Raw genomic sequence first — 27,757 nt, forward strand, 5'->3', positions numbered from 1 at the left:
TGTGTATTAGAACGTATTGATTTTATAAAAATAAGCATAGAATTTTGAGATCTGTTTTTCTGGACCTACATCTACAGTGGCGCCAACTGGTGAGCACAAAAACGGTAGCCCTCATTGTCCAGGAGCCGGTTCCAGGGTTCATTGTATTAATAATTAAACTAATTAATATCCGGATGTATGTAAATACATATTAATGTTAAGAACTTATGTAAGTTCCGTTCAGTATTTGTGTAATGTAAATAGTCGATTAGGTTTTGCATTTAATTAATTACATTATTAGTCCAAGAAAAAGTTTAAATAACAAGTTTGATATTGTTTGTGACTGGCGCCATTAGCATATTTACTTTTATGAAATTACAAAAATGTGTAATTTTCAAGTTATTACAGATTTACAACAAGGTAATATACCGTGATTACCTTTTGTATTGTTGGTAATCACGGTCTATATCCCGGTCAATAAGTCTAGTGAAACTAACCGTGAATCATTCAAAAATCTTATAACAAGGTAATTGAAATCGCCTTTATTGACAACCAACAGTGTTAAACCCTTTTTTAAGTGACTTAAATATTGACATAAAATGAAGTTTAGTCAGAGATGATCAACAGTAAATTGGAAATATTTCTTCGACAATTCATACGTATAAATTAAAGAAATAATATATGTGATTTTTACGAAGTTATTTGAGAATAGTTTGCATAATAGGTAATTGTTGCATTTATTGTGTTAGTCACTAAATCAAATAATTATAATGTATTATATTCGATAGTCTTATCTCGTTTATTTTGAATCAACTTCCGAAATTGTTATTGTTACAATAAAGTAAAAGGTGTACTGGTTGTACGTTAAGGTTAAAAAAAAGACTATCGTGAAATTGTAAATAATAAATTAGGGGTCAGCTTTAATAGTTAACAGCCATGTCTTAATATTTATTATAAATATTATAATAGTCATACAGTTATTTTTCGTAGAAGTCACGTAGAACCTCGTTTGAAATGTACGGTCACGTCTGAAAATATCGATACGGACACAGTGCCGTCAAAATTTGACGTTTGAGTTTGACAGTCCATTTATCTAACTTAGCTGTCAAACTAAATGCGGTTTGTTCCTTAAGGGCCCTTCACACTCGTGCGCGAATCGCGGCACGAAGCCGCGAACGCGAGTATGGAGTCTAGCGAAATCGACTCCACACTCGCGTTCGCGGCTTCGCGCCGCGTAGTCTGGAGCGGACTATACACTTACAGATCTGCGATCAATAACTTGTTTCTTATTACAATTATTAGGTGTCATAACGTGTTCAGTAGTATTATTTGTAAATATATTTTAACTGTACATATGCATATTTATTGTAACTGCTTTTATATGGAAAATAAAAGTCGATTGTGGCAATAAAAAACGTTCATTTATTTTCAGTATTACATTCTCCGTTTTCCGTATTGGCCAAGCAAAACATAAGGAAAATGTTTAACAGTAACGGAGTTAAAACTCATATTATATAGGTTCAATCTATTTTTGGAATCTAACAAAACTACATATAAGGGTTCTATGTTTCACATTTATCGAACTGAAATTTGAACATTATCATAGTGACATTAAGTCGATTTTCAAGTATCTCGAAAATGTAACAGAGAACCTTGTAATATTGAGTCAGCGATATCATTCCCTCCGCTTAAATTCCATAAACAAGATTTTTTTTATTGTTTTGCTTGGCCCATCTAAAAACATTTACTTTTAGCTACTAACTTGTGTAAATGTGCAATTTGTGTGCTGTGTTACGTATATAAAGAAATCTGTCTTCTCGATCAATATGTCAAAGTTATCATAACTATACATAACTCAGAAGTAAGCATAAAGATATTCATCGAGTACTTTATACGGTATAATAATGAAATAATGTCAAATACATTATAAAACTTAAGCACTTATTTGTAAAAAAAAACTAAATTTTGTCTTTAATTTCAGCTTGGCAAGTTACTCAAGTTTGTAGCTAAAAGTTTCCAAGTCTTCCATCCCTCATTACGTCGGACCCTCTCTTTCTAAATTGCACCCTCTAAGTGTCTTTAAAGTCGATCAGTTAAGTCTGTTACTGGATAATGTTGACAAGCCAATTCAAAATTCACCTTTATATCTAAGGTTTGAAATAAAGTGTACAAAATATCAGAAGTGGGATTTTACTTTTTTTAGTCTGAGTTTTAAATTATCCAGCACATTTTACTTAATGAATAGATCTAGATTACTAGGTTAAATCTAAAAGACACTGTTAATTCCAACTATAGTCACTTTTTGGACAGACAGATTGACATATTGACATCTAGCTATACACCAGTATAACTGAATGGAAATTATTGAATCTTTGGATAAAATGTCATCGCACACTAATATCTTATAAAATCAATTACAATCATTAAAAAAAAATCTACTTTCAGCTATTACTAAATAACATCACATAATGTATACATATATGTAATATTTCTACCACTTTTAATTGTTCACAATCCAATCAGAAATTAAAATTCAGTTAGCATTTCTAAGATATAGAAATTAAAAGATTTATTATAAAATTATTATTATTATGGCCAAGACTACGAAAACAAAAAGACACCCACAAAACAAATACAATCAAATATTTTTTTTAATCATATTTCAATTCACCCCACCATTTCAACACGTATAAGTGCGAAAGAGACAGAAATATTGAGATAAATCGACCCAAGCTTATACCTGACAAGCGAGTTACTGGGGTTCTAAAAAAATCATAATTTAAAAAATGATTACCGGATGTTGCCAGCATAAAAAAAGTCGTTGAGCAAATCACATCAAATTATTTTCCTATATTAATGATGACAATGGGGATATATTATTATGAGATTTAACCACGAAATGTCTTTAGGGTTAGGTAAATGCTGTGATTGTTTACCTGTTACTATTTATATATTGACTACTTTCTATTTACTCCGATACGTAATCTGAAAAAGAAAAAAATTAAGGGTTAGCATCATGATAAAACCGGACAAGTCAGAGTCGGACTCGCCCACCGAGGGTTCCGTATTTTTTAATTTTTGTTGTTATAGCGGGAAAAAAATCCATATCATGGTCATGGGAGATACAGCCTGGTGACAGACAGACGGACAGTGGAGTCTTAGTAATAGGGTCCCGTTTTTACTCAGATCTAACACTAGTACATGTACCGACCTGTTCACATGGACAGGTATCCGCGGTTGGCGGAGCGGCGGCGGGCGACGAGGTAAGCGATCAGCACGACGACCACCATACCGCCGAGAGCGCAGCCCACCGCGATGGGGACGGCATCGGGTATGTCGCCACCGGAGCAATCGCGAGCTGAAATTATATAAAACAATTTATGTTAAAATAACCAGTCGAAAAAATCCTACCGTACGTAAAGTACTTGAGACTCACAGGATTTTGGAGGGGTAACGAGTGTAACGACCGGTCTGGCCTGGGATCGAATCCCGGTAAGGGTAATTATCAGAGGTCGGACAAATCATCGCAAAACCATCAAAAATCATTTATATCTCAAAATAGGACAAGATTTATTAAACTCTTATTATGTACTGTATTTTTGAATAAAATTTCCAGATTATACTCAAAACTGCTTTTCAAAATTGTTAATTTTTCTTATCCTGTTCAATACCATATTTATTTTTGCGATAATTTGTCTGAACTCTGGTAACGATTTGTGTGATAAGCACAGATTGTGTTGCTGGGTCATGGGTGTTTTCTATGTATTTAAGTAGTTGTATATGTAAAACAAACATAAGAATATAAAAACAGTAATAATACTAAATTAAATTAACTAAAAATATCACACACGATACTCACATTTGTACGTTATTTATATATATCGTTGTTTAAGTACCCACAACACAAGCCTTCTTCTATTACTACTATTTATTTCCGATTTAAGAAATAGAAATGGTGTATAAACATTTTTGTGTTATTTGGTGTGAAATCATACATTTAAATGCAGTCATTATCGCTATTTTGTACGTAGTAGGTAGTATTATTAATTATGTGACACAACCTATGGCTATAATTATAAATACATATGTGATCAGTGACCGCGCATAAATGACGCGCAGACATATATCCAATTGCACAACATTCCAACAGACACCCGTGTTTGCATGTTTTAATCGATAACGCCATAATAACTAATACGATATATGTAGTTAGAAATAAAAACAAATGGTAAATATAAAAAGTAATATATTTAACTACTATGGTAAAGTTAACTACCGATATATTCAAATGAAGTGGGTCAATCAGGTACAAATATTTTAAACATTTTTTTAGCAAAATACCAGCGAGTATTATTTTATTATTATTCCCCTTGGTCACGGAGCAGAATAATAACAACAAAAAGTTGATTGACCTTCGCTTAGAGTGATATGTGTTGAACTGTAAAAATATTCAAAATGGCGACTGTTGACGCTGAATTGCGTCTCAGTATTGTTTTAGAGAAACGGACTGAAATTATTTTAAGTACATTTTTTACATGAAGAATTTGAATTTTCTTACTATCGTCCATACTGTTAATTTCAGTGTAGAGCGAGTTCGCTTAAAGCGCTTTTTTAAAACTTTAAGCTAGTATTTTGCGTCACAGAAAAAGAAAAGTTTGAAAGGGAGTTCCATGACCAGGGATGAATTTTTGGAAGAGCGCAATGACTGCATGTCATACAAATCAAGTCACAGTTTCTGAAAGTTCATACTAAGTTTGATAGCTAAGTGCGTGACCCGAACGTGTTTCTATTTTCTGTTATCACGTTATCACAGACCTGTCCCAGTCGATACCGATACCGCGCGTACAATGCGAACAAATTAATTATAGCCATTCGATAAATGTGTTGATTAGCGCGAAAATCGCGTAGCTGGTATCGACAAACGTCAAAAGAGGTTTTGATTCAAGCAATTTTTGCTAACTTTATCGTGTTATTTGTAAACGTCAAGTCCTACAAGGCGATAATCGTCTGTATCTTTTCTTTCTGAGCGATTATTTCCGAAAATATTAACTTTATCTTTTGTCTTTTTTTCATGTAGTGTGCACAATAAAGCATTTTATTATTATTATTTGTATCTCCGTTACAAACTCTCGGGTTTTCGGGCCCGGTCATTTATAAGGCGTGCGTGGGGATATAGATCCAACACGTAAAGGCCGTTTGGAGAGTTATGATGTCATGTAGAACGCCTGTTGGAACCCATTCACGGGTACATAAATAGATACCCGTAAACCGGTTTCAGCAGGCATTGGGAGCTATTATAGAAAAGTGGAAAGAGTCCTGGTCTATGGCTTAAATTTGGGTGGAATATAATACTGGGCTATTGCTAAGAGTTCCAAACACCTGCTATAACATTGTGCTATACAGTGCTATCGAGGCAGGCGGTGACTCGCCACTCGCAAGATGGGCACCTGATGCGCCATCGTAAAGACGGTCAGGCGCAACACCGGCGTGAGCGGCTCAGGGGTGTTATTATTATTTATCAAAAAATGTTTATTGGAGACCCTTATTCGTTTTGAAAGACCTATCCAACGATATACCACACTATTGTAGTTTCAAGTTCAAGTAAAATCACTGTATTCTACCATTTCGATTATCATACAATGACAAATACAAATAAACATGGATCTTCCCCTGTAGAAGATCTTCCTGTGTGTTCCTAATTCGTTGTGATGATTGTAGTGTATCAATATAAATCTGTTCAAGGTTAGTAAATTGATTCCTTGACTCGATTGTGTGTCCATTCAGGATAATGTGGAAATAGTTATTTACGATACAAGTGCGGAAAAGAGGAAATTCGAAACGAGTGGCGATAAATTAAAACACGACCGCAGGGAGTGTTTTAAATCGACACGAGTTGCGAATTACCTATTCGCACGTGTATCGTACAACGTTTTACAGTACATATGTCTATTTAAACTTTCGACATATGCACGAAAAGTGCTCTTTTACGCACTAGTGCGAGAAAGTAGCACCATATGTACTGTAAAAAGGTTTTTTGACAAATCCTTGCTATAAGCACTTTAAACTCTTGCGTTTTGAACACATATTTAATTATACGAACGCGATGCACATAAACATTAAACTTTAACGGGTAGTTGCAATTTCCGTTTCCATTCCGATTTTAGGGAATGAGCTGTTTAGAAATGTACGTAAATTGTGTCTGACTAATCTCTGGAAACAATAACGGATAAGTTAGAAACAAATTTCGACATCCGATCTGCAAAAAAATATCGCACAAAAGTACTCATTTGTACCGAAAACAAGGGGTGAACTTAAACTTTTGACCGGAACTGTATAATATTAAAATTTACAAATGAGTTTTACTAAGCATGTTAGTAAAACGTTACTTCTAACAAACTGTGCTACTACAAAATAACTTTATCCTCCTATAGGGACTTTGCGCGTTGGAGGGTCTGCCATCTTGTGGCCTGAATCGGAAACATAAACATGTACATTGACACTTCACGCCAAAGCAAGCGCTGCCATCTTGTGGGCTACTTTGGAAGCATAAACTACACAATTACGCCTCGCGCCAAAAGTCTGACGTCTTCTGTGCTGCCCCCTACAGTTTATGCACGCTCCCTATATACTTATTGTAGGATTTCATTGTCACACTGGCCAAGTAAAAATAAACAAAAGTTAGTATAATCCAGCTGATACCAGCCTGCTACTAGCGCAGCTATACTAACAGTAACACACCCGATAGACCATTGATATACCTTATATCGTTGCAATAGAGTTCAAGATCGTTCATTACCAACCGTGAATCTCTGTAGTGAGTGATCGTACAAGTAACAACTTACCTTATGTCTTTTTAATAAGGTTTATGTTCGTTTAAATGTGTATAGTACAATGTCGTGACGTTTAGGCACTTATTCACTTAGTAAATAGATGAATGTTTCTAGTTTCTATTCAAGCGAACAATCTTATTTTTATTCTACATACTGAAGTGACAGTTCGTTTGGCCAATTTACTATCTGATAAATTATGAATTTGTACAAATTTTACAATTAAATGACAGAACAGTTCCACAAAACAATCTCAAACCGAGCGCGCTATAATTAAGCAAAAAAAAAGGTTTTACTTAAGGCCGTTCCATCGGTTTGCCGCTGTCTCTGTCACATTTCGCAAGAAAGAACGGGAAAGATCATGCGCGCCAAGTGTCAATTTTGATCGAATTTTGTCGATTTTTATTTATTTTAAAAACGTTACCCTACAATATCGAAATTCGAAAGCTATGAAATTACTATTTAAGTTAAGATTGATTTTTCTTCTTTTTTTGTTTATAGTATCACATAATAAATAACCGAGTAAAGTTGGATTAAAATTCCGAGGTAGAGGTTACTTTGGGAATTAATTGTATCGAGCGAAGTGTCATAATTCGTGTATCGGAAGCTATGATATTAAAGATAATATATTTAGTCAAGAACTACATATATTTTTTCCACATCTACGAATATCAACGCCTCTTAGAAAAACAGGATCATATAAGATTTTTCGCTTTCTGGCTCAGGGAACCGCCTTAAATAAAAATAATTTCGATGTCTGGTGGGATAGTACCTACTTCTTATCTTATATTATCTTATCAGCACTGAAGCCGTTGCCAGAAGCAGTCCTGAAAGCCTCCTTTTGCAATAGGCTAAGTGTTAAGTAGTTGTTATCCGCGTTTGTTTTCAGTTCTGACGGTAGGACGGGGCGAGCGGCGTCTGCCATTCCGGTGTCTGTAGGGATAGTACTTTTTATTTTATATTATCTTATTAGCACTGAAGCCGTTGCCAGAAGCAGTCCTAAAAGCCTTCTCTTGCAATCGGTTAAGTGTTAAAGTAGCTGCAATATTGTTGTCCGCATTTATTTTCAGTTCTAACGGTAGGACGCGGCGAGTGGAGTCTGCCATTCCGGTGTCTGATGGGATAGTACTTTTTATCTTATATTACCTTACCAGCACTGAAGCCGTTGCCAGTAGCATTCCTGAAAGCCTCCTCTTGCAATCGGCTGTGTTAAAGTTGCAATGTTGTTGTCCGCGTTTATTTTCAGGTCTAACGGTAGGACGCGGCGAGCGGCGTCTGCCATTCCGGTGTCTGATGGGATAGTACTTTTTATCTTATATTATCTTACCAGCACTGAAGCCGTTGCCAGTAGCATTCCTGAAAGCCTCCTCTTGCAATCGGCTAAGTGTTAAAGTAGCTGCAATGTTGTTGTAGTCCGCATTCATCTTGAGTTCTGTGGGCGGAGTGCACCGGTAGGACGCGGCGAGCGGCGTCTGCCATTCCGGTGTCTGGTGGGATAGGTTGATGGTGTCCACGTTTGCTGGGGAAAAATGGGTTTTATTAGTAAATTTATTGCTTACAGTATACCTATAATATTACATATTATACGTATGTATACTTTCTGCTATACATAGCTACTGATGAGAGAAAGGTCCTGTTTGGCAACCAGCGGTGGCAGCATGGTTCCATTTTTATTGTCTTTCACTATGCCTGTCACTTTCGCACTTACATAAAAACTGACAATCACAATATAAATTCCTAAGAATTTACCATGTGTAATTTTAAGTGCAATTGTATATTGTGAGATAAATAAATCAAATCATATCATATCATATCATACTTGTTAGAACGTGACAGGCATGGTGACAAGCGATGAAAATAAGACCGTGCTACCGCTGCTGTGTTGGTTTTCTATTTCTTGTACACTCAATATTTCTAAGTTCATCTCTATCTAGTAAGTTTAGATAATTATTTTCATGCTTTATGTCGCATATAGCAAGTATTACGTAGCAAACATAGTTTATCGCAACGCAATAAAGCAGCGTCTGTCCGTTTGGCGGTATACGATAAGATTACAACGAAACGACGACTCATACAAAACAAATATTGTACATACTTCCTCCGTATATCTAAATAATTATCATACTTTTGATAATCCGAGGGCATCGGATTGCTTTGTTTGGGAGCAATATCATTTGAGATGTAACATTTTTTTACAGTACATATGGTGCTACTTTTACGCACTAGTGCGTAAAAGAGCACTTTTCGTGCATATGTCGAAAGTTTAAAGGGCCATATGTACTGTAAAACGTTGTACGATACACGTGCGAATAGGTAATTCGCAACTCGTGTCGATTTAAAACACTCCCTGTGGTCGTGTGTTAATTTATCGCCACTCGTTTCGAATTTCCTCTTTTCCGCACTTGTATCGTAAATAACTAGTTCAGGATTATCAAAACATAACGTTTTTTTCTTTAAGTTTGAACGCCACGCCTATCGTGCGTGGCGCGTTATCATGGACCTTGTTGAAACGCACGAAGGTTGAAATTGGGCTGAGCCGCACGCGTCGGTTGACGTCTTTGGCGATCAAAGAGTTAAGTACAATAAATACTTACTAATGTTAGGGAAGATAGAAGACAAGCGACGCATTCAAACTCTTCATCTCATAAAACTTCGTAGTGTGAGTAGTGTCATTCTTAGCGAACAAGACGGTCAACGTGTGGTTGGTCTCATTGGTTGCTGGCCAGCCAATGTTGAGCCACAATTCCGTGCCTTATCTATAATGTAATACTTACTAATGTTAGGGAAGATAGAAGACACAAGCGACGCATTCAAACTCTTCATCTCATAAAACTTCGTAGTGTCATTCTGAGCGGCCAAGACGGTCAACGTGTGGTTGGTCTCATTGGTTGCTGGCCAGCCAATGTTGAACCACAATTCCGTGCCTTATCTATAATATAATACTTACTAATGTTAGGGAAGATAGAAGACACAAGCGACGCATTCAAACTCTTCATCTCATAAAACTTCGTAGTGTCATTCTGAGCGGCCAAGACGGTCAACGTGTGGTTGGTCTCATTGGTTGCTGGCCAGCCAATGTTGAACCACAATTCCGTGCCTTATCTATAATATAATACTTACTAATGTTAGGGAAGATAGAAGACACAAGCGACGCATTCAAACTCTTCATCTCATAAAACTTCGTAGTGTCATTCTGAGCGGCCAAGACGGTCAACGTGTGGTTGGTCTCATTGGTTGCTGGCCAGCCAATGTTGAGCCACAATTCCGTGCCTCATCTATAATATAATACTTACTAATGTTAGGGAAGATAGAAGACACAAGCGAAGCATTCAAGCTCTTCATCTCATAAAACTTCTTAGTGTCATTCTTAGCGAACAAGACGGTCAACGTGTGGTTGGTCTCATTGGTCGCTGCCCAGCCAATGGTGATCCACTGTTCAAGGCCGTCGCAGTTGCCGGAGATGACGGACGCGTTGGCGGGGACGTTGAGGATCACGTGCATCAGCTCCGAGGAGGAGGCTGAAAAGAATTATCTTATTAGATATTAGATATCTTTAATTTAGTTTAGTTTATAGTTAATTTTAGGGTAATTTATTATTTTGTACCTACTCGTATTGTTGTGACTTAGTTTTAGCATAGAGTAACTTATACTAGAGCGGTACTGTCATAGTAAATTTTGTAACCCCAGTAAATTCACTGCCATCTGTCGACACACTTTAAAACTAAAAATAAATATTTATAAAAATACGATAAAATGTATTTAAATATGGATAAATGATTTTTTTATTTGCATTAATTATTTTTATATGATTTTGACCCATGTTCTTTCACTGGTATGCGTTAAAATTATAAATAACAAACGAAACAGTCAACGCCCTCTATACGAGTGTAGGCCAAAACTAGTGGCGCCATCTGATCGAAAATCAAATTTTTGTGATTTTCGAGGCACGTTTTTTCCTTAGACTGTATCCATCTATTACGGAGTTATATCTATCTTTGGTTTTAGTTTAGTTTAGTTAATTTTAATGTAATTTATTTATGACAAATTGGTTTTGTAGTCTTTGGTATTCATATTTAATAATACGAAATAAACAAATTATTACATTGGTTTGATTTTAGTTGATAAATTAAAGGTAGTCCCTGAGTGGATACCAATGTGGCTTTAAGTGATACTAGATAAGATAAGATAATATTTATTGTTACTTTGCACCGATAAAATAGATTGATTAAAAACTGTACAGGGGGCATTCCAGAAAAGTATGTATCTCATGAACCGTGATAGCTAGACAGTTGAAATCCCACCAAAAACATTACATGTAAAAACTTGCAAGTCTCGCAACGCAATTCTTCTACTACAAAAAAGTTTTGAGATGTATTCAATTCAATTCAATCTTTATTTGCAACCAAGTAGATACAGTTTACACAAATACACATGCAAGTTAATGCTAGGTAGGTACATACATAACTACTAGGACCCGGTAAGGGCTTAGCAAAGTATTAGGGTTTTTAAAATATTCCTTATCTAGATTTCTTTGGCTTTCATTCATTCTTTCTTCCAATTGGTACATAATTCATTAGTAATGTAATGTGATACCAAGTCGGTTATTTTAGTCGGTGCCAGGGGGTGACAAAACCGTATCAATATTAGATATCTTTAATTTTTAATACGTATAATGACTTGGCCCGATTGTAAATTTGATTTAATAAGTACCCATAAGTTTCTAAAAGTTTCGCATCATCTGTAGTTGATAGTCTACGTTAACCCTTATCGTAAAATATTTAATAATAAATAAATTTTTAATAATGTATGTATAAATTGTTAATAATTATAAATCGATCCATAATGTTGACATACAAATTGATTTTATGAATTAAAATGATTATGATAATGATTATGATTAAAGCGAGCCGTATGTGTCAGTGCTACTGACGTGGTATTAAAAATCCGGCCAAGTGCGAGTCGGACTCGCGCACGAAGGGTTCCGTACCATTACGCAAAAAACTACAAAAAAATCACGTTTGTTGTATGGGAGCCCCACTTAAGTATCTATTTTATTCTGTTTTTAGTGTTTGTTGTTATAGCGGCAACAGAAATATATCACCTGTGAAAACTTCAACTGTCTGGCTATCACGGTTCATGAGATACAGCCTGGTGACAGATAGACGGACAGTAATTAGTAATAGGGTCCCGTTTTTACCCTTTGGGTACGGAACCCTAAAAAACGGCAAAAAAAAGCACGATTGTTGTATGAGAGACCCACTTAAGTATTTATTTTATTCTGTTTTTAGTATTTGTTGTTATAGCGGCAATAGAAATATATCACCTGTGAAAATTTCAACTGTCTAGCTCTCACGGTTCATGAGATACAGCCTGGTGACAGACAGACGGACAGTGGAGTCTTAGTAATAGGGTCCCGTTTTTACCCTTTGGGTACGTACGGAACCCTAAAAATGCTCCAAATACCTAAGAGTGTTTGTTCAGGTCGCCTACAAGTCACGTAACGAGCTAACGAGTCATTCTTATGCGCCGGCGCATGTGTGCGCGGACAAAAGATTGCCCGTGAAAACTGTTTGCCTTGCAGCTATTTGCCTTGCAACGTGAATGTTGGGAGTGTCCGGCGTGTCCTTTATACGAGAAGGTACATATATAGGTTATTATCATACGTCAACAATTCTTCAGAGCACACAGCCCATTCGTCTGGAAAGACTTTCTAGTTGCAGAAAAACAATCGTGGCTGCGTAAGATCTGGGAATGAACCGGGATCGGAAATGCCTTAGATTTTCAAGCTTGCCAAATATCGGGAGCAATATGCGGAGTTGACTACCAAGAGTACCAAGTACCAATCTTCACTAGTAGGAGAGGCACTAAAAGAGAGAGATAGAGGGACACCATAAGCCCGAAAAATAGGAGTGATATGCGGGATATGTTACTGAGTACGGGGCGCAACTTTTTACTAAACTAATAAACTTGATGTTATGACAAGGGTCAACGCTAGTAAGGTACAGTAAGTATTTTACTAGTGTTGGTGTGATGAAAAAAAAACATGTGTTTCACTATGTAGCAAAGTTTGTTTAAATATAAAAATCATAATTTTTAATTAAATCTTCTGTTTAATTAATTATTCATTAGGCTAATGTCATTAGGCTAATGGCATTTGGCTAATGTCAAATATTCCCGCACCGAAAACCCCGATGTATGACTAACAAAACTCTTTGAAAAAATAGCAGGAAAAAGTAACTTATGAAAGCAGCAGCCAAAGTGATCTGGTTTCCCAGTTTCAAGGAAAAGTGTTGGCGCGACCTGCCGTCTGTGAAACGACCTTGACATCGCGATAACAATCAATACATATGTACATATCGGATGCACGATGCACATAAACAGTATAATGTACATAATGCAGATCCCACGAAAAACATAAATGTGAAAGAATGACAATTTGTTAACGTTTTAGGGTTCCGTACCCAAAGAGTAAAAACGGGACCCTATTACTAAGACTCCGCTGTCCGTCTGTCTGTCTGTCACCAGCAGGAGTGTAGCTAGAGGATATGGCGCCCGGGGCAGTCGCCAAATTTGCGCCCCCTGACGACTGACAAAAGTTACCCTGCTGCTGTGCCCATTTCGCCCCCCCCCCCTTGGTTGGCGCCCGGGGCACTTGCCCCCCCCCCCCTAGTTACGCCACTAGTCACCAGGCTGTATCTCATGAACCGTGATACACTTGGCCGGTTTTTTATTTTAAATATAGCAGTGGCACTAGTGAGGACGTTGATGGGCTCGTAATTAATTCATTCATGTGTCCATGCAATTTTGCAGCTCGCTGCACATAGGGACATACGATCATTGCAAATTAAATAAAAGCTTGTAAAAACAGTCAAAATCAAAAACCTAAAATATCAGCTCTCGAAAACATCCTGGTGTCACGAAATACGGTCAAAGAAAAAGTGAATGATACTCGATAACAGAATGACTAATGCGAAAGAAACGTGTCCCAGTTTTACAAGTCTTTGTTGAGTTTTTACTAAATACTCTTTCAGCGCATTGTGATTTACTTCACATTTCAATGTTGGCTAAGTTTTAGGTTATGCAATGGTACTGACGTGAAAAATAGTCGCCTAGTTTTGAAATTTATTTACTTTTACCACAGACCACCCCTTTTAGGTATTTAGGTTCTGATTTGCCTGTCAGTTTGATAGTTAAACTTATATTGACCGGGATATAGACCGTGATTACATTTTGTATTGTTTTTGAACTCTCGATATTTCGACGCAGTTACATGCATCTTGTTCACGGATAACAAAAGGTAATCACGGTCTATATCCCGGTCAATATGTCTAGTGAAACAAACCGTGAATCATTCAAAACTCTTATGAGTTTGATAGTTATTGTCATAAGATCATTAAACAACAAACAGTTATAATACTTTCGAGAAAAAAGTGCCGATTATAAATGTTAGACCCTTGAATTGTATTACAATAACTACTGTTTCCACTTGTATACGTAGACAACAATAACCATAATGCCAATGACTCACGGCATAACAGAAGGCGCATAGTGACATAATATGTACCTAAACAATACACCACTATGATGCACCGTTCTACTTTCATAGGTCTATTTAAATGGACATCATTTTCCATCTTTATATTCTAAAATCGTCTGTTTGCTCGGTAACTGAACTACGTAAGCACGTAGGCGTTTAGTGTTTGTAGATAACGAACTAAAGTATATACAGATGTAGTGCATAATTATTTTTCCCCTCACTAGCTCGGAAAGCCGTCTTTTATCCTTTAAAACAAGCGGGGGAAAACGCATTTTATCCACTAGCAGGGGAAAGTAATTTGACCTTGGATGGAGCGTGTTTAAGTAGCTTGACAGATAACAAAACGTAAAACGCTCATAATAATGGTTCGTTCGATATTAATTATCATTAAATAAATGGTTTGAGAATTTAATAAAAAATACCAGATTTAGCTTTATTTAATGATTTTAAGTCATAAACCTTAAAATTCCATAATAAACGTTTTTTTTTTTAATAATTATGTTAAATATAATTCTGAACGCACAAGTTAAGTCGATGCAATTTCAAAACGCATCATTGACATTTCATACGTCAGAAATGTCAACATTGTCAACAAAAATTTTACTTAAAAACTTCTCACGTAAAAGTACAGAATTTCCAGAGTTTTTTGTTATAATATCGTAAAAAAATGAGTGATTCCAGTCGATGAAGATGATCTAACGCCTGTGGATGTTGCACTTTCCTCGCTATAGTGAGGGGAAAAGTTTTGTGTTACACACGGGTGCAAATGTATTTTACTTCTCGTGTGTTAAAACACTCGCGCGGGTAAAATACAACTTTGCACCCTTGTATAACAAAAAACTATTCCATCGTATTTTCACGGAAACGTACGAACGTGTCTTGCTATTTCAGTCAGTCTCGGTACAAAAAGTACTGAGGTTGACTGAAGAAGCATGACGACGCTTACGAGAAAATACGATGGAAAACAATTATGCACTACATCTGTACATAAGCGTAAGTCGGTGATCAGATTTCGATCGATCGCACGAAATTCAAGACAATTATCAGGTTTAGAACGCAAACTGGTTGGGCGCTTGAGAGTAGCGTCTATTTAAAACAAATGCCAAACGTATGCGAACGTCGGTGCACGGTGCTCGAATCCCTAGGCCGTGGTCTGCAACAAACGCCGTAGGTCGCGTCCGGCATGACGCTGTACGCGACGTACGAATGCTTACTATGGAAATGCACTATAGTGGTCTCTCTCACACGCCGTGCGCCGTGTCTGGCGTTTGAGAGAGACCACTATAGTGCATTTCCATGTAAGCATTCGTACGTCGCGTACAGCGTCACGCCGGACGCGACCTACGGCGTTTGTTGCAGACCCGGGCCTTGGACGCTTGATGCCACGCTCGACGCTCGTCACTACGGCCCTACAGGAATCCCACTCAGTAACTAATACGTAAGCACTAAACGTAGGCGTATAGCCTGCGTAGATAACAAACTAAAGTATGTAGGCGTGAGACGGTGAAATCAGATTTCAATCGATCGCAATCTGAGATTAAAGTCAGATGTAATACAGATTCTAAGATACAAGTATAGTTAGGCCGCGGGTCAAATTAAGCCAATTCGTCGCACTTAAACTATCGTGAGACATATTTCAAAATATTTATCAGTACGGTTTTTACTCACTATTATTTTTAGTCGCTTTTGGCGACATGTTTCGGATTCTTTGGGAATCCATCCTCAGGCACGAGTGTCCGCGGCGGTTGTACGTCGTGCACAGTGAAATATTTTAAGCCAATTCGACTCATAAGTAAATAAATATTACATATAGGACAATTTTACGCAGATCGAACTAGTCAGTAGTAGAACAGTAAGTTCAATAAGACTTGTGTTGTGGGGACTAGGTGACGACAGGCGTGGCTCACTCCGCGATTTCGTCGCGTCGTTACAAGTACATGCGGCCTACACCAATTTTGGTGTCTAGCCATAGTACCTAATTGCCGCGCACCGATACGTAATGCGTTTTGTTAGAGAGTGAATCTTCTGTACCTAGTAATATTATTTACTAGCTTTTGCCCGCGACTTCGTCTGCGTGGTGTTAGTAATTTGGGTAGCTTTCTTTTATCCAATCTGCTTTTTATCGATTCCCCATACAAACTTCGACCCCCCCCCCCCATTTTCACCCCCTTAAAGGACGACTACTGGGATAAAAACTACCCTATGTCCTTCCCCGGGACTCAAAACTATCTCTATACTAAATTTCCCCTAAATCGGTTTAGCCGTTTAAGCGTGAAGAGGTAACAGACAGACAGACAGACACACTTTCGCATTTATAATATTACTAGCTTTTGCCCGCGACTTCGTCTGCGTGGAATTAGTAATTTGGTCTCCTTTTTAAACCATCCTTTTTTCACCCCCAAATTGGTCCACACTATACATTTCCACCCCATTTTTTATACCCTTAAGGGATGATTTCGGGGATAAAAGTTATTCTATATCCTTTCCCACAGCTCAAACTATCCCCATACCAAGTTTCATCTAAATCGGTTCAGCGGTTATTGATTCCCCATACAAATTTCCACCCCCCTTTTCACCCCCTTGAGGGGTGAGTTCTGGGATAAAAAGTATCCTATGTCCTTCCCCGGGACTCAAACTATCTGTATACCAAATTTCAACTAAATCGGTTCAGCGGTTTAAGCGTGAAGAGGTAACACACAGACAGACAGACAGACTTTCGCATTTATAATATTAGTAAGTACTTATGGAAGTACGGATTCTGTGGTGACGATAAGTATATAGGTATAATGTTATATACAGGGTGTCAAAATCGTTCACACGCCGTCTATGCGAGGAAGCCGTCTAGCCGTGAACGATTTTGAAAGTTGCCATACAAATTTTGCTGCCACTACAGTATTCGATAAAATCCCGTATACGGTGTACGGGAAAAATCAACGCCGTGTAAACCTAGTCTAACTGTCAAACAACGATTTTTTCTAACCAAATCTTATTCATAAAACTTAGTAACCTCTTATAAACTACTGTTAAATTGTGTCCCTTTCTAACAAACGGAAATGTCAAAATGGCGAAAAGAGACAAACGATTATTAGACGACCATTAGACTTTACACCTTTTCCACTATTAATAAACATCTTGAAATTGATCAGTTGTAAACTAAAAGATTGGAATAACCCCGACTACTCAATTGGTACTATCGTCCACACAATTGACATTTCGTGAACCTTATTCCAATGTCATAAGGTACACAGATGGTCAAAGCGTTACTCTTAGTAAGCTTGGTAGTTATCCGGTCATAAAAACAAGCAATTTGCAATCATATGCAACACAATATCACGAACCGCCCCTCTATTGGACAGATAACATCAGTTGACAGCGGCAGGCCTCGCGTGCAGTGACGTCACAGGCCTCGTTCGAATAGGGCTCAGGCCCCGTAGCCAACACGCTAATCGCTAACGCTCCGTAGCGATCGAAACGCAACTGTCACTGTCACTAATATGGAAGAGTGATAGAGAGACACAAAGCGTTTCGTTGTCGAAGCGATAGCGATTGTCACCTTGGCTAGGCCGCGGCAGTTCTCACTTATCGACTGCATATATAAAAAATAACAATGTTGATAAAAAAAATACTAGTGGCTCTGTGAGCTATAGTCCTCGCAACCCCGTGTGGCTTCGGCATTTAGAAAAAAAACTTTACCTATATTTATCGAGCCTACTAAGCTACTCCGAAAGTTTCATAAGAATCGGTTGAAAAATTGATGGTTGAAATGTTGGTTGTTCGACGAGAACAGCCGGAAATACGATAGAATTTTTGCCAAGTTGAATTGGAGAAACTTTCGAGGAATCACAAATAGTATAAAACAGTCGGTTCCTGCTGTCTGTCTGCCCCTATGTATGCTTAGATCTTTAAAAGTAAGCAACGGATTCAAGAGGAAAGTTTATGCGTATAATACATCAGCATTGCACCCGTGCGAAGCCGGGGCGGATCGCTAGTTTTCGATAAAACAGTTAAGTTCCGAGTTTCTAACCGTTTGCATAATAGCAACAGCCACAATCACTACATAGTATAAAACAGTCGCTTTCCGCTGTCTGTCCGTCCGTCTGTCCCTATGTATGCTTAGATCTTTAAAACTACGCGACGGATTTTGATGCCGTTTTTTTAATAGATAGAGTGATTCAAGAGGAAGGTTTATATGTATAATTTGTAAAGGTTATGTGTAAATTAGTTGAACTACCCGTGCAAAGCCAGGGCGGGCGAGTCGTAAGCTTATAAAATTGCTAATGAGACGTCAAAAGAATCTGTGATAAAACCGTGTGTTGAAACTAAAATTTCAGACATGTTAGATCTACAGGTTAATAAAGGTTGTGATACATTAATATTATAAAAATAAATTATACATCATATTGTTTTGATATGTTATAAATTAAACTCATTTGTGGTTTAGTCATCAATTAATGTCATTATAACAGAATTACTTATCATAATATTAACTATGTAATAAACTACCTACACTACTACTTGATAACAACAAAACGTCCATGTCCCTTGATTTTATTAAAGTTTTATGGTTTTAGGGAATGATGACACAATTTAAATATCATTATCTAACCAGGCATAACATCTAGCATCCCATGATCCTAATAGCATTACAAAATTACTAAGTATCTTCAACAGATGGACAATAGCAATAATGGACAGAGTCACACCATAGGGGCTCCTTTTGTACCTTTTTAATACGGAACCCTAAAAAAATTACTACCCGTTTTGCACAACATATTTTGTACTAAAATGACAAATTGCGGCAATGAAATTGTCATTTTAGATTATACAGACATGGTTTAAAACATTAAAAGTACTTACAGTTAGGCTTGCCATAGGTGACATTCAACTGCGCAGCAAACTGCACAATGACACACGTCACATTCTTGCTGTCAACGTACGGCCACAGTCCCTGGTCCGGAGGTCCGATGGGCTTTGGCGGCACTGGGGCCGGTGTAGGTGTCGGCTTCGGTGGGGCTGGCGTGGTTGTAGATGTGGTTGTGCTTGTTGTAGTGTCAGGTGATGGAGTTGTACTCGTTGTGGTAGTTGATGTTGTTGTATGTGGCTTTGTGTCTGGGGTTGTGTCTGGGATTGTGGTTGGTGCTTCAGTGTTTGAAGTTGTGAGGTCAATGACTTCGGTTGGTGGTGGTTTCGATACCTCCACAGCTTGGCCTGTTGGGAAAGGGTGAAGTGAAGATTACTTACTTTTAGTGCCCGAGTGATATTGCATGGCAATACTATTCCAAATTGGTATACATTCATATATACTATGATGAGCAAATCATTTTTATAACCACAAAGGATTGTTAATTTGTGTAATAACTAACCATTTCATTAAAAGAATGTATTATTTGTTAGAAATGACCACGTTTATGACGATCAAGGTTATTGTTAAAGCAATTCAGCAGTTTAATTATGTACAAAATTAACGTTGAGTTCTATATTCAATTTGAAGGTAGGATATTATCTAAACTGCTTAGGAAAAGACATAAATAGGTTCCACATATGTTTGCTTATCTTTTTGTTACTAGAAAAAAAGCTTTGATACGATATCGTATTTTTAGGCCTGCAATCTAATTACTGGAGAAACATTTTCTAGAAATCATTTAAAGTACGATGAAGGTACTTTCAGAATTCAGATTCATAGCGTTTTATTGCGCAAATGACGCCAGTAGAATACCGACATGGAGTGCAATGAGCTAAAAAACCCAACGCCCCTCGCATTCTCGCGATAAAAAGCAACAACGACACTGCTTAAAACTACATTGCGAAATGAATCCTCATTGAAACGGTACTTACCAAGAACCAGAGCGCCACAAATCAAAGCAAACGAAAAGTATAATTTAAACGATGCCATATTTACGAATTACGACGCGACGCGACAACTTCAGATTGAAATTGCGTTTAACAAGCAATAATAGGAACTGCGAGTCAAAAGGAATCGTGATAATCCAATCCGGTAGTGAAATTAACGTCAGTCACTCTGCGCTCGCTGGACAGCTGAGCGATGTTGCCAGCGTACGTAGGAGTTGACCAGCTGAAAAAATAGTGATGTCAATTAACCGGTAATAAACGATAAGTTACTTTAGCATAGCACGCGTCGCATGCAGCATGCGGCATCCATCAGAGTCTACATCGTGCAACAACATTCTTACTTAATTGCTTTTTAATTTAAATTCACTTTTTAAAGGGGATATCAAACTTTACTATTAAAAATAAAAATAACAAAATGCATGTTTGGGATTTGTGAATTAAATAACTAGTTACAATATAGGACCTAGGACAAAAACAAACACAAACGAAACTACATCAAAGAATATAATTCTCACTATCTACATAGAGCGTAAGCTTCAATTATCATAGTTAAACAACTACTAAATTACATTAACAGTGGTCATAAAAATATTATTTGATCACTGATGTACTGACGTAACAATCATCATCTCCTAAAAGTTAAAAAATGCCTTTTAATTAGAACAAATTAGGGAAAACAGTCCGCCATTCACCATTCGCTTTAAGGTAACTGTGCGTGTGTGTTACAATGGAACTTGACAAAAGAACAATCAAAATTATTGTCAGTGTTTTAGTTATTTCAGTTATTATCGGTAAGTTTTCTTTGGCGCTCGACCGTAATTTATTAGTTTTTAAATAAAATGAAGCATCACTTTTAAGTAACAAATGTTGTTAGAAGGCGGGAAAATTGTTATGGACAAGGACATCAGTGGCTCCTTTGATTGGACTATAAATAAAAAATAGTGTTATGTGGTATGATGTAGTCTGTGGTATAATTATAAAAAGCTTTCAAGTATCACAATTTAAAAAAAGTTTTATGGATTAAACTACAGACGGACTTATCAACTTTTTAAATAGTGCACGGTAGTGCACAGGCAAAGTCAATTAATTTTAGAAACACAAATTATACCTATTTATTTCTTTTATTTACCTAATTTCTCCACATATAAACATTATATTTAGATACAGTACAGACTATGGAGTTTTGCTCAAAGGTGTCGGCGGATGTCATGAGCTCATTGTCGTAATTTCGTCAATTACACACCGTAACAATAAACAATTGTGACGTTTTCAACTAAAAGGTACCACATTGTTGGTTGTCGATTAGGTTGATTTAATTTTGAAGCTTTATGGCAATAGCGTCTTATTGACAACCGACAATAAGTACCCGTTTGGTTGAAAACGCCACAATTTGTACACATGACCTCATCCGTTAGTTTCGTTACAGACATTGTTTTATTTCATTCACATTTTATTGACATTGACACTATGTTCTTTTGGTACCTATTGTTGTCCCGGCTAGTCACGGGCGCAAAAAGACGTGTTATATTATAAGTTTAACATGTGTCTGTCTGTCGCAACGTAGCTCATAAAGTGATTTAAGTGTGGTTCAGTAAAGGATTTGCCATATACCTACAATGTTTTTATATACCTAGGTTCCTCACTAGATGGTGCTATTATTTATACTTTTGTCTTTTTGCTTGAATTAAAGTTACAGACTTATTCATTTAAAAGTTTACCAAGCTAATTCTTCTATCAGGTACGTTTATAGTATAATATATGTTTACAAAATAAGTAATAGGTACGTACCGTATGCTAAAGCAGGTAACTTAGCCCGTAACAGTACGTACGCAGCAAGCTCGGTTCTCCATGCAAACGTAGTTAAGGATGACTCACGTTAGACCGGGCTGTGTCCGGGCCGGAGCTTCCGCCCCGGCGCTTCGTTTTCTATGGAAACATCACGTGATCACCTGTCATGTCATAGAAAAGTAAAGTTCCTTTACGCTGTCATTTTAAAACGACTAGCTAGATTGCCCTGAAACTATGTACTTACAATATAATAAGGTATATATATACCTATAATGAAATAATACCTGTTTATTATGCTTAGAAACAAATTAAAAATGGGAAAATTTCACTGGTTTCGGTGGGACTTGAACCCACGACCACCGGATCGCTGCATCGGGTAAGGTCTTGGTAGCTCAGATGGAAGAGCACCGGGCCAGCGATCCGGTGGTCGTGGGTTCAAGTCACACCGAAACCAGTATAATTTTCCCACTTTTAATTTGTTTCTAAGCTTAATAGCATCGTTCGCAGACGTTTCTGCTTGATAAAAAATTAACCATCGGTGTCAGCACGGTTGCATTTTTATCACCTGTTACTATGCCTGTCACTTTCGCACTTACATACTTGTTAGAACGTGACAGGCATGGTGACAGGCGATAAAAATGCTACGGTGCTAAGCCCGCTGTATCTTTTTCAGGATGCTCACTCGGACTACTATTTGCTTTTCTGTTATATCAGGCACCGTACATAGGTAAGCGATATATATCACGGCTGGCTAAATCTAAAAAATGTCTGCACACAATTGGCCCTAAAATCTATAACCGAGTCTCTGAAGACATAAAAACTGCGAATAGCTACAATTCTTTCGTACTCAAACTTAAAAAATACCTAGTCTCTGCTGCCTTTTACTCGTTAAACGAATTCTTCTGATAGGAATAGAATGTCACATGAGTCCTGCATATTTAAAACATTATAATATTATATATAATAAACATTTGGTTAACAATTGTGTACCGAATTTATAATAATGCATTGTAATTTTAATAATTTAATGTATGTGAATAATAATGTAATTTAGAATAGCATTGTAAATTACTATGACGTGTAAAATTTTAATTTTATTAATAAATGATTGTATTGTATTGTATTGTATATGTTTTATTGTTATCTTGTGTATACTGACGGTGACTAATTAGCATCGGCATCAGTGTTGGCCGAAACGTTAATGCAATTAACCATTAACCAGTACAAATTGAACCGTAAACTGTAACCGTCCGTTACGGTTTACAGTTCAATTTGTACTGGTTAATGGTCAACACTGGTCTAGATAGCAGTGTGTGGTGTGTGATTTCGACTTAAATCGTTTCCAAGCTTCATCAACGTTAACAATCCTGAAACACCGTATAACGCCATTGAATTAAGGCCATAATTGAACGTGTTCTAATCCTACTGTCATACTAGGATTCTAGAGTAGGCAAGCACATCACATAATACCTCTGTAACACGGTTGTAGGTACAATCAAAGATAGATATAACTCCGTAATAGATGGATACAGTCTAAGGAAAAAACGTGCCTCGAAAATCACGAAAATTTGATTCTCGATCAGATGGCGCCACTAGTTTTGGCCTACACTCGTATAGAGGGCGTTGACTGTTTCGTTTGTTATTTATAATTTTAACGCATACCAGTGAAAGATCATGGGTCAAAATCATATAAAAATAATTAATGCAAATAAAAAAAATCATTTATCCATATTTAAATACATTTTATCGTATTTTTATAAATCTTCATTTTTAGTTTTAAAGTGTGTCGACAGATGGCAGTGAATTTACTGGGGTTACAAAATTTACTATGACAGTACCGCTCTAGTATAAGTTACTCTTTGGTACAATAAAGAACTATCTTATTTGCTCCATGAGGCACTGGTTCCTACTGGTCACTTATTCTTTGGTTTCGCAGAGCTGGAAGCATGGCCACGTTTAGCTGATGATGATCAGCGGCTCATACACTTTAAAACCGCCGAACCAGGAACTTGGCATCCTTGGGTCCATTGTATTAATGGTCTTCTGAATGGTAAGTAGACCTGTGGGGATTTTTTATTAGTGTTATAAGCGACGTTATCCGGATAGGTGGGCTAGTATAGCCACCAAGTGGATGCCGCAAAAGAAGCGCAGGCCCAGGCGGAGATAGCGGGACAACTTAGACACCTTCATCGGTAACTGGCCGGAAAAAGCACAATAGCGGGAGTTGTGGAGATCAAGGGGAGAGGCCTTTGCCCAGCAGTGGGACACTTAAACGGGCTATAAAAAAGCGACGTGCGAGTGTATTAGGCTGTTATAAATAAGCTTTTCTTACTATTTACTTTACTTATAATTAGTTGTCCATTATTCAAATTTAAACTGTTGTGAGATATACTAACGTTAAATAATTTTATACGGTTTAGACTCACTTGTTGTTGTTATGTCGCGCGAGTGACTAAAAACAAGCGATTAAAATTATTTAATGTTAGTGTCCATTAGATCTGCTTCGCATATGCGTCTGGTGGACAAACATACCAATATACCTGCCAGAGATCTGCCCGCAAGCACATCTGTGCCAAATTGCTGCCATACCGTAAGAGATTTGTCCGCCAGACACATCTGCCAGACTAATCCGGACAGATCTTTACAAATATTCCAAGACATTACCTACAGCGTGTTGTAATACGTATTAATGTCCAGAATACGAGACCTCAACGCCCGAGGATCCTCCCCACGCACCGTGCTCCACTCATCCTTACCATGAGGAGTCGGGACGCTCGGAGTCTTGTGCCCACGCTATGCGGTACTGGCATCCTTGCACCATCGACACGCTGTATGAGTACGTCAGGGGCACTCCTTGTGTGTTCCTGAGGCTAGCTCATGTAAGATTATAAATTGATTCTATAACGTTTCACACACCTTACTTAACCTCCTAAGGCCCAAGGTCCTACCTATAGTACTTATTCAGTTCGATGAAATTTAAACCATAATTCAATAGGATATTTGACTGATATGATATAAATTATTTTACACCATGCATGAAATAAAGCACCACAAGATTTATTGAAAAACGTAGACAGCAGTTATTTTTAGACACAATTTCTATTTTAAAACCCGTGTAAAACTATAAAGAGTAGGTAATTTGATTGTGACGTCACATGTTAGTGTTTTATATAAATTCCATAGAAGCAAAATCGTTTTGACAGTTCGAAAAAAGAAACTGATTTTACTAGTAGTCAAATGCCCTATTGGAACAATTGCATTTCTTTTGTTTCGTTGAATTTTCAAACAAATAAATATCAACTCTGTTCCATGCACTATAGGTTCAAATTTCAGTGGCAAATTTTGTGTTTTTCATTTGTATGGCTGGGCCCTAGGAGGTTTATTCTGTAAGAAGTTTCTTTAGTTAAGTAAGTGACTCATCTTGTTTCCATCCACAGATTGATCAATGGACTCCTCAACCGTACAATACTTCGGTGGACTTGCCTATCCCAAACGAAATGCCGGAACACTTGAAGAAAGGCTTGGTAATACCAATATGCATATAATATCAATAACGGCTTATACAATCTTAAAATTCTATTACTCTCTCCGACTTTGACTCATCGCCATTGCGTCAACTTAGAAAACCCTAGGAGTTTCTAAACCTTCATACTTAATTGCCTTTTATAGTTCAACTTGGTTTATTAAATCAGGTAAAAACCGTAAAATAGTTTTCTTTGCAGAATCATCCATCGGCAAGACTTGAAGATTACGTCTGGGTGTCTTGTAAAGGAAAGTCCCCAGTTGATGAAGAAAACGTTCGTCATATTCGGTATATCCCCGAATACTTGCCTCCAGGGTTTCCAATCAGACGGTTACATACTGCTGACAAAACTGAGGGTATGACTGCTAACGATAAAGGGCCGCTGGTTGCTGTGCTGTTTCAGAATTTGACACGTGAGTTTGTGTAACAAAGTTTGTTTGTATTTCTCTATATAAGTGAATTGTAATATTCTTTTGGAGAAATAAATTCTTAAACCATAAACCATAACAAAGCCGCCAATAGCAACGATAACAAGTGCGCTGGTCTTATTCAAAGTTTTTTGCGATTTCGATCCATCGGTTCCACGAGCAACAAGGCTTTCGCACTGCCACTTAAGTAAATCTTCTTAAGTTCTTGACGTACTGGACGTTATCTGTTGCTTGCCATGATGTGAATGCGTGACATATATTATAAAACTTTAATTCCCCTTAACTTCTACTTATCGGTCTTGTCGGACTGTAGCATATTAGGTACTCCGTACTGGAGCAAAGCAGCCAGTGAATTTAGAAAAGACTTGAATTTTGACTGTCTAATTAATTATTCGGCAGGTGGAGTGATCATCAATGTGGAATGTCGGATCTGGACTCGGGACATCACCTACGATGGTATTAGCAACATCGGTCGCACCACCTTTGAAATACTTGTAGACTAGTTTTATGTAAGCCCACCAAGCCCCACCATGCATAACAACCGCAACTGACATTCGAAAAATCATTCAATTGTTTACGTGTTCTTGCGCAATTTTCAAATACAGTCGCCAAAAATATCTGAATATAAACTAACGCCTTGACAATAGAGGCGTGTTTAGATATTTGTGAGCGCCTTGGCCGCCCCGACATATCTAATGGCGACTGCACAAACTGATTTAAGCTCCAAACGGGCTTAGAAATGTTCAAATAGGTTCTTTTTTACAGTTTTTACCTATTTTTTGCTGGTACGATATAGGTAAAGGTATAAGTAGTATATAATCCAGATATCTTGCGAGAAACAACAGTAGGTATTGCTTTTTTTGGTGTAGTCGACCGAGTGAAGCCAATGTTTTAATAAATTTAAGTCCTTGTGTTAGTGTTAGCAGCACAGTATATATATAGGTACATACTTACGAATTTAAATTTATTCATTGGCCTTTGCGTCTAATTGCAGACGATTTATGGTGTAACACCGGAGAGCAGTGTTGGCCGAACGCTAATGCCATTAACCATTAAAAATTAACAATTAAAAAGGTTAATGGCCATTAACCATTAGCCATTTAATTCGGATTAAAGTTAATTCGGATTAAATTTTTGAGACGTTAATGGCCATTGAAGTTAATTCGGATTAACTTTAATTCGGATTAACTTCAATGGCCATTAAAGTTTCAAAAAATTAATTAGAATTACTCTCAATTGCATTAACGTCTAATAAAATTACATTCGTGATATTTTAAAATGAGACAGCAAAATGACCCTGACTGAACCCTGGCAGTAGTAGCAGTACCTACCTACTACCTAGTAGAATTCTGGTTTGGTGCAACACAGACATACGCGGTTTTGGTCATTTAAATCGTCTTGATGAGCACTTCGGAGAGCCGTACCCATGATAGAGCTGATGCTGAACCCTGGCAGTACCTAATGGATCTAAGGTTTGGTGCAACATAGGCACACGCTGTTTTAGTCATCCGACTCGTCTTGATGAGCACTTCGGAGAGCCATACCCATGATAGAGCTGATGCTGAACCCTGGCAGTACCTAATGGATCTAAGGTTTGGTGCAACATAGGCACACGCTGTTTTAGTCATCCGACTCGTCTTGATGAGCACTTAGGAGAGCAGTACCCATGATAGAGCTGATGCTGAACCCTGGCAGTACCTAGTGGATCTAAGGTTTGGTGCAACATAGGCACACGCTGTTTTAGTCACCCGACTCGTCTTGATGAGCACTTAGGAGAGCAGTACCCATAATGGAGCTGATGCTGAACCCTGGCAGTACCTAGCGG

General features: G+C 37.5%; 2 protein-coding genes across 3 annotated transcripts; one reads left to right on the forward strand and one right to left on the reverse strand.

Annotated features, from left to right (window-relative positions):
- Positions 1-1,378: 1,378 nt before the first annotated feature.
- Positions 1,379-20,384, reverse strand: LOC134740496 (lysosome-associated membrane glycoprotein 2-like). The gene is made up of 6 exons (XM_063672995.1): positions 20,179-20,384; positions 19,201-19,551; positions 10,100-10,324; positions 8,134-8,325; positions 3,191-3,337; positions 1,379-2,964 (listed from the first exon to the last, which is right to left on the reverse strand). Exons 1-5 carry the CDS (start codon positions 20,234-20,236, stop codon positions 3,195-3,197), a joined length of 969 nt encoding a protein of 322 aa, XP_063529065.1. The 5' UTR covers positions 20,237-20,384; the 3' UTR covers positions 1,379-2,964; positions 3,191-3,194.
- Positions 20,385-20,878: 494 nt separating this feature from the next.
- Positions 20,879-26,461, forward strand: LOC134741120 (sodium/potassium-transporting ATPase subunit beta-2-like). Of its 2 annotated transcripts, none has more exons than XM_063673889.1 (7): positions 20,879-20,984; positions 22,655-22,708; positions 23,918-24,031; positions 24,679-24,860; positions 25,419-25,505; positions 25,692-25,917; positions 26,332-26,461. In XM_063673889.1, exons 1-7 carry the CDS (start codon positions 20,921-20,923, stop codon positions 26,433-26,435), a joined length of 831 nt encoding a protein of 276 aa, XP_063529959.1. In that variant the 5' UTR covers positions 20,879-20,920; the 3' UTR covers positions 26,436-26,461. The 2 variants fall into 2 exon arrangements, with proteins under 2 accessions (XP_063529959.1, XP_063529960.1); XM_063673890.1 differs by having other exon boundaries at positions 25,704-25,917.
- Positions 26,462-27,757: the final 1,296 nt, after the last annotated feature.

Source organism: Cydia strobilella, chromosome 4 (assembly GCF_947568885.1).
Source record: "Cydia strobilella chromosome 4, ilCydStro3.1, whole genome shotgun sequence".
In the NCBI taxonomy this organism is placed as follows: Eukaryota; Metazoa; Arthropoda; class Insecta; order Lepidoptera; family Tortricidae; genus Cydia; species Cydia strobilella.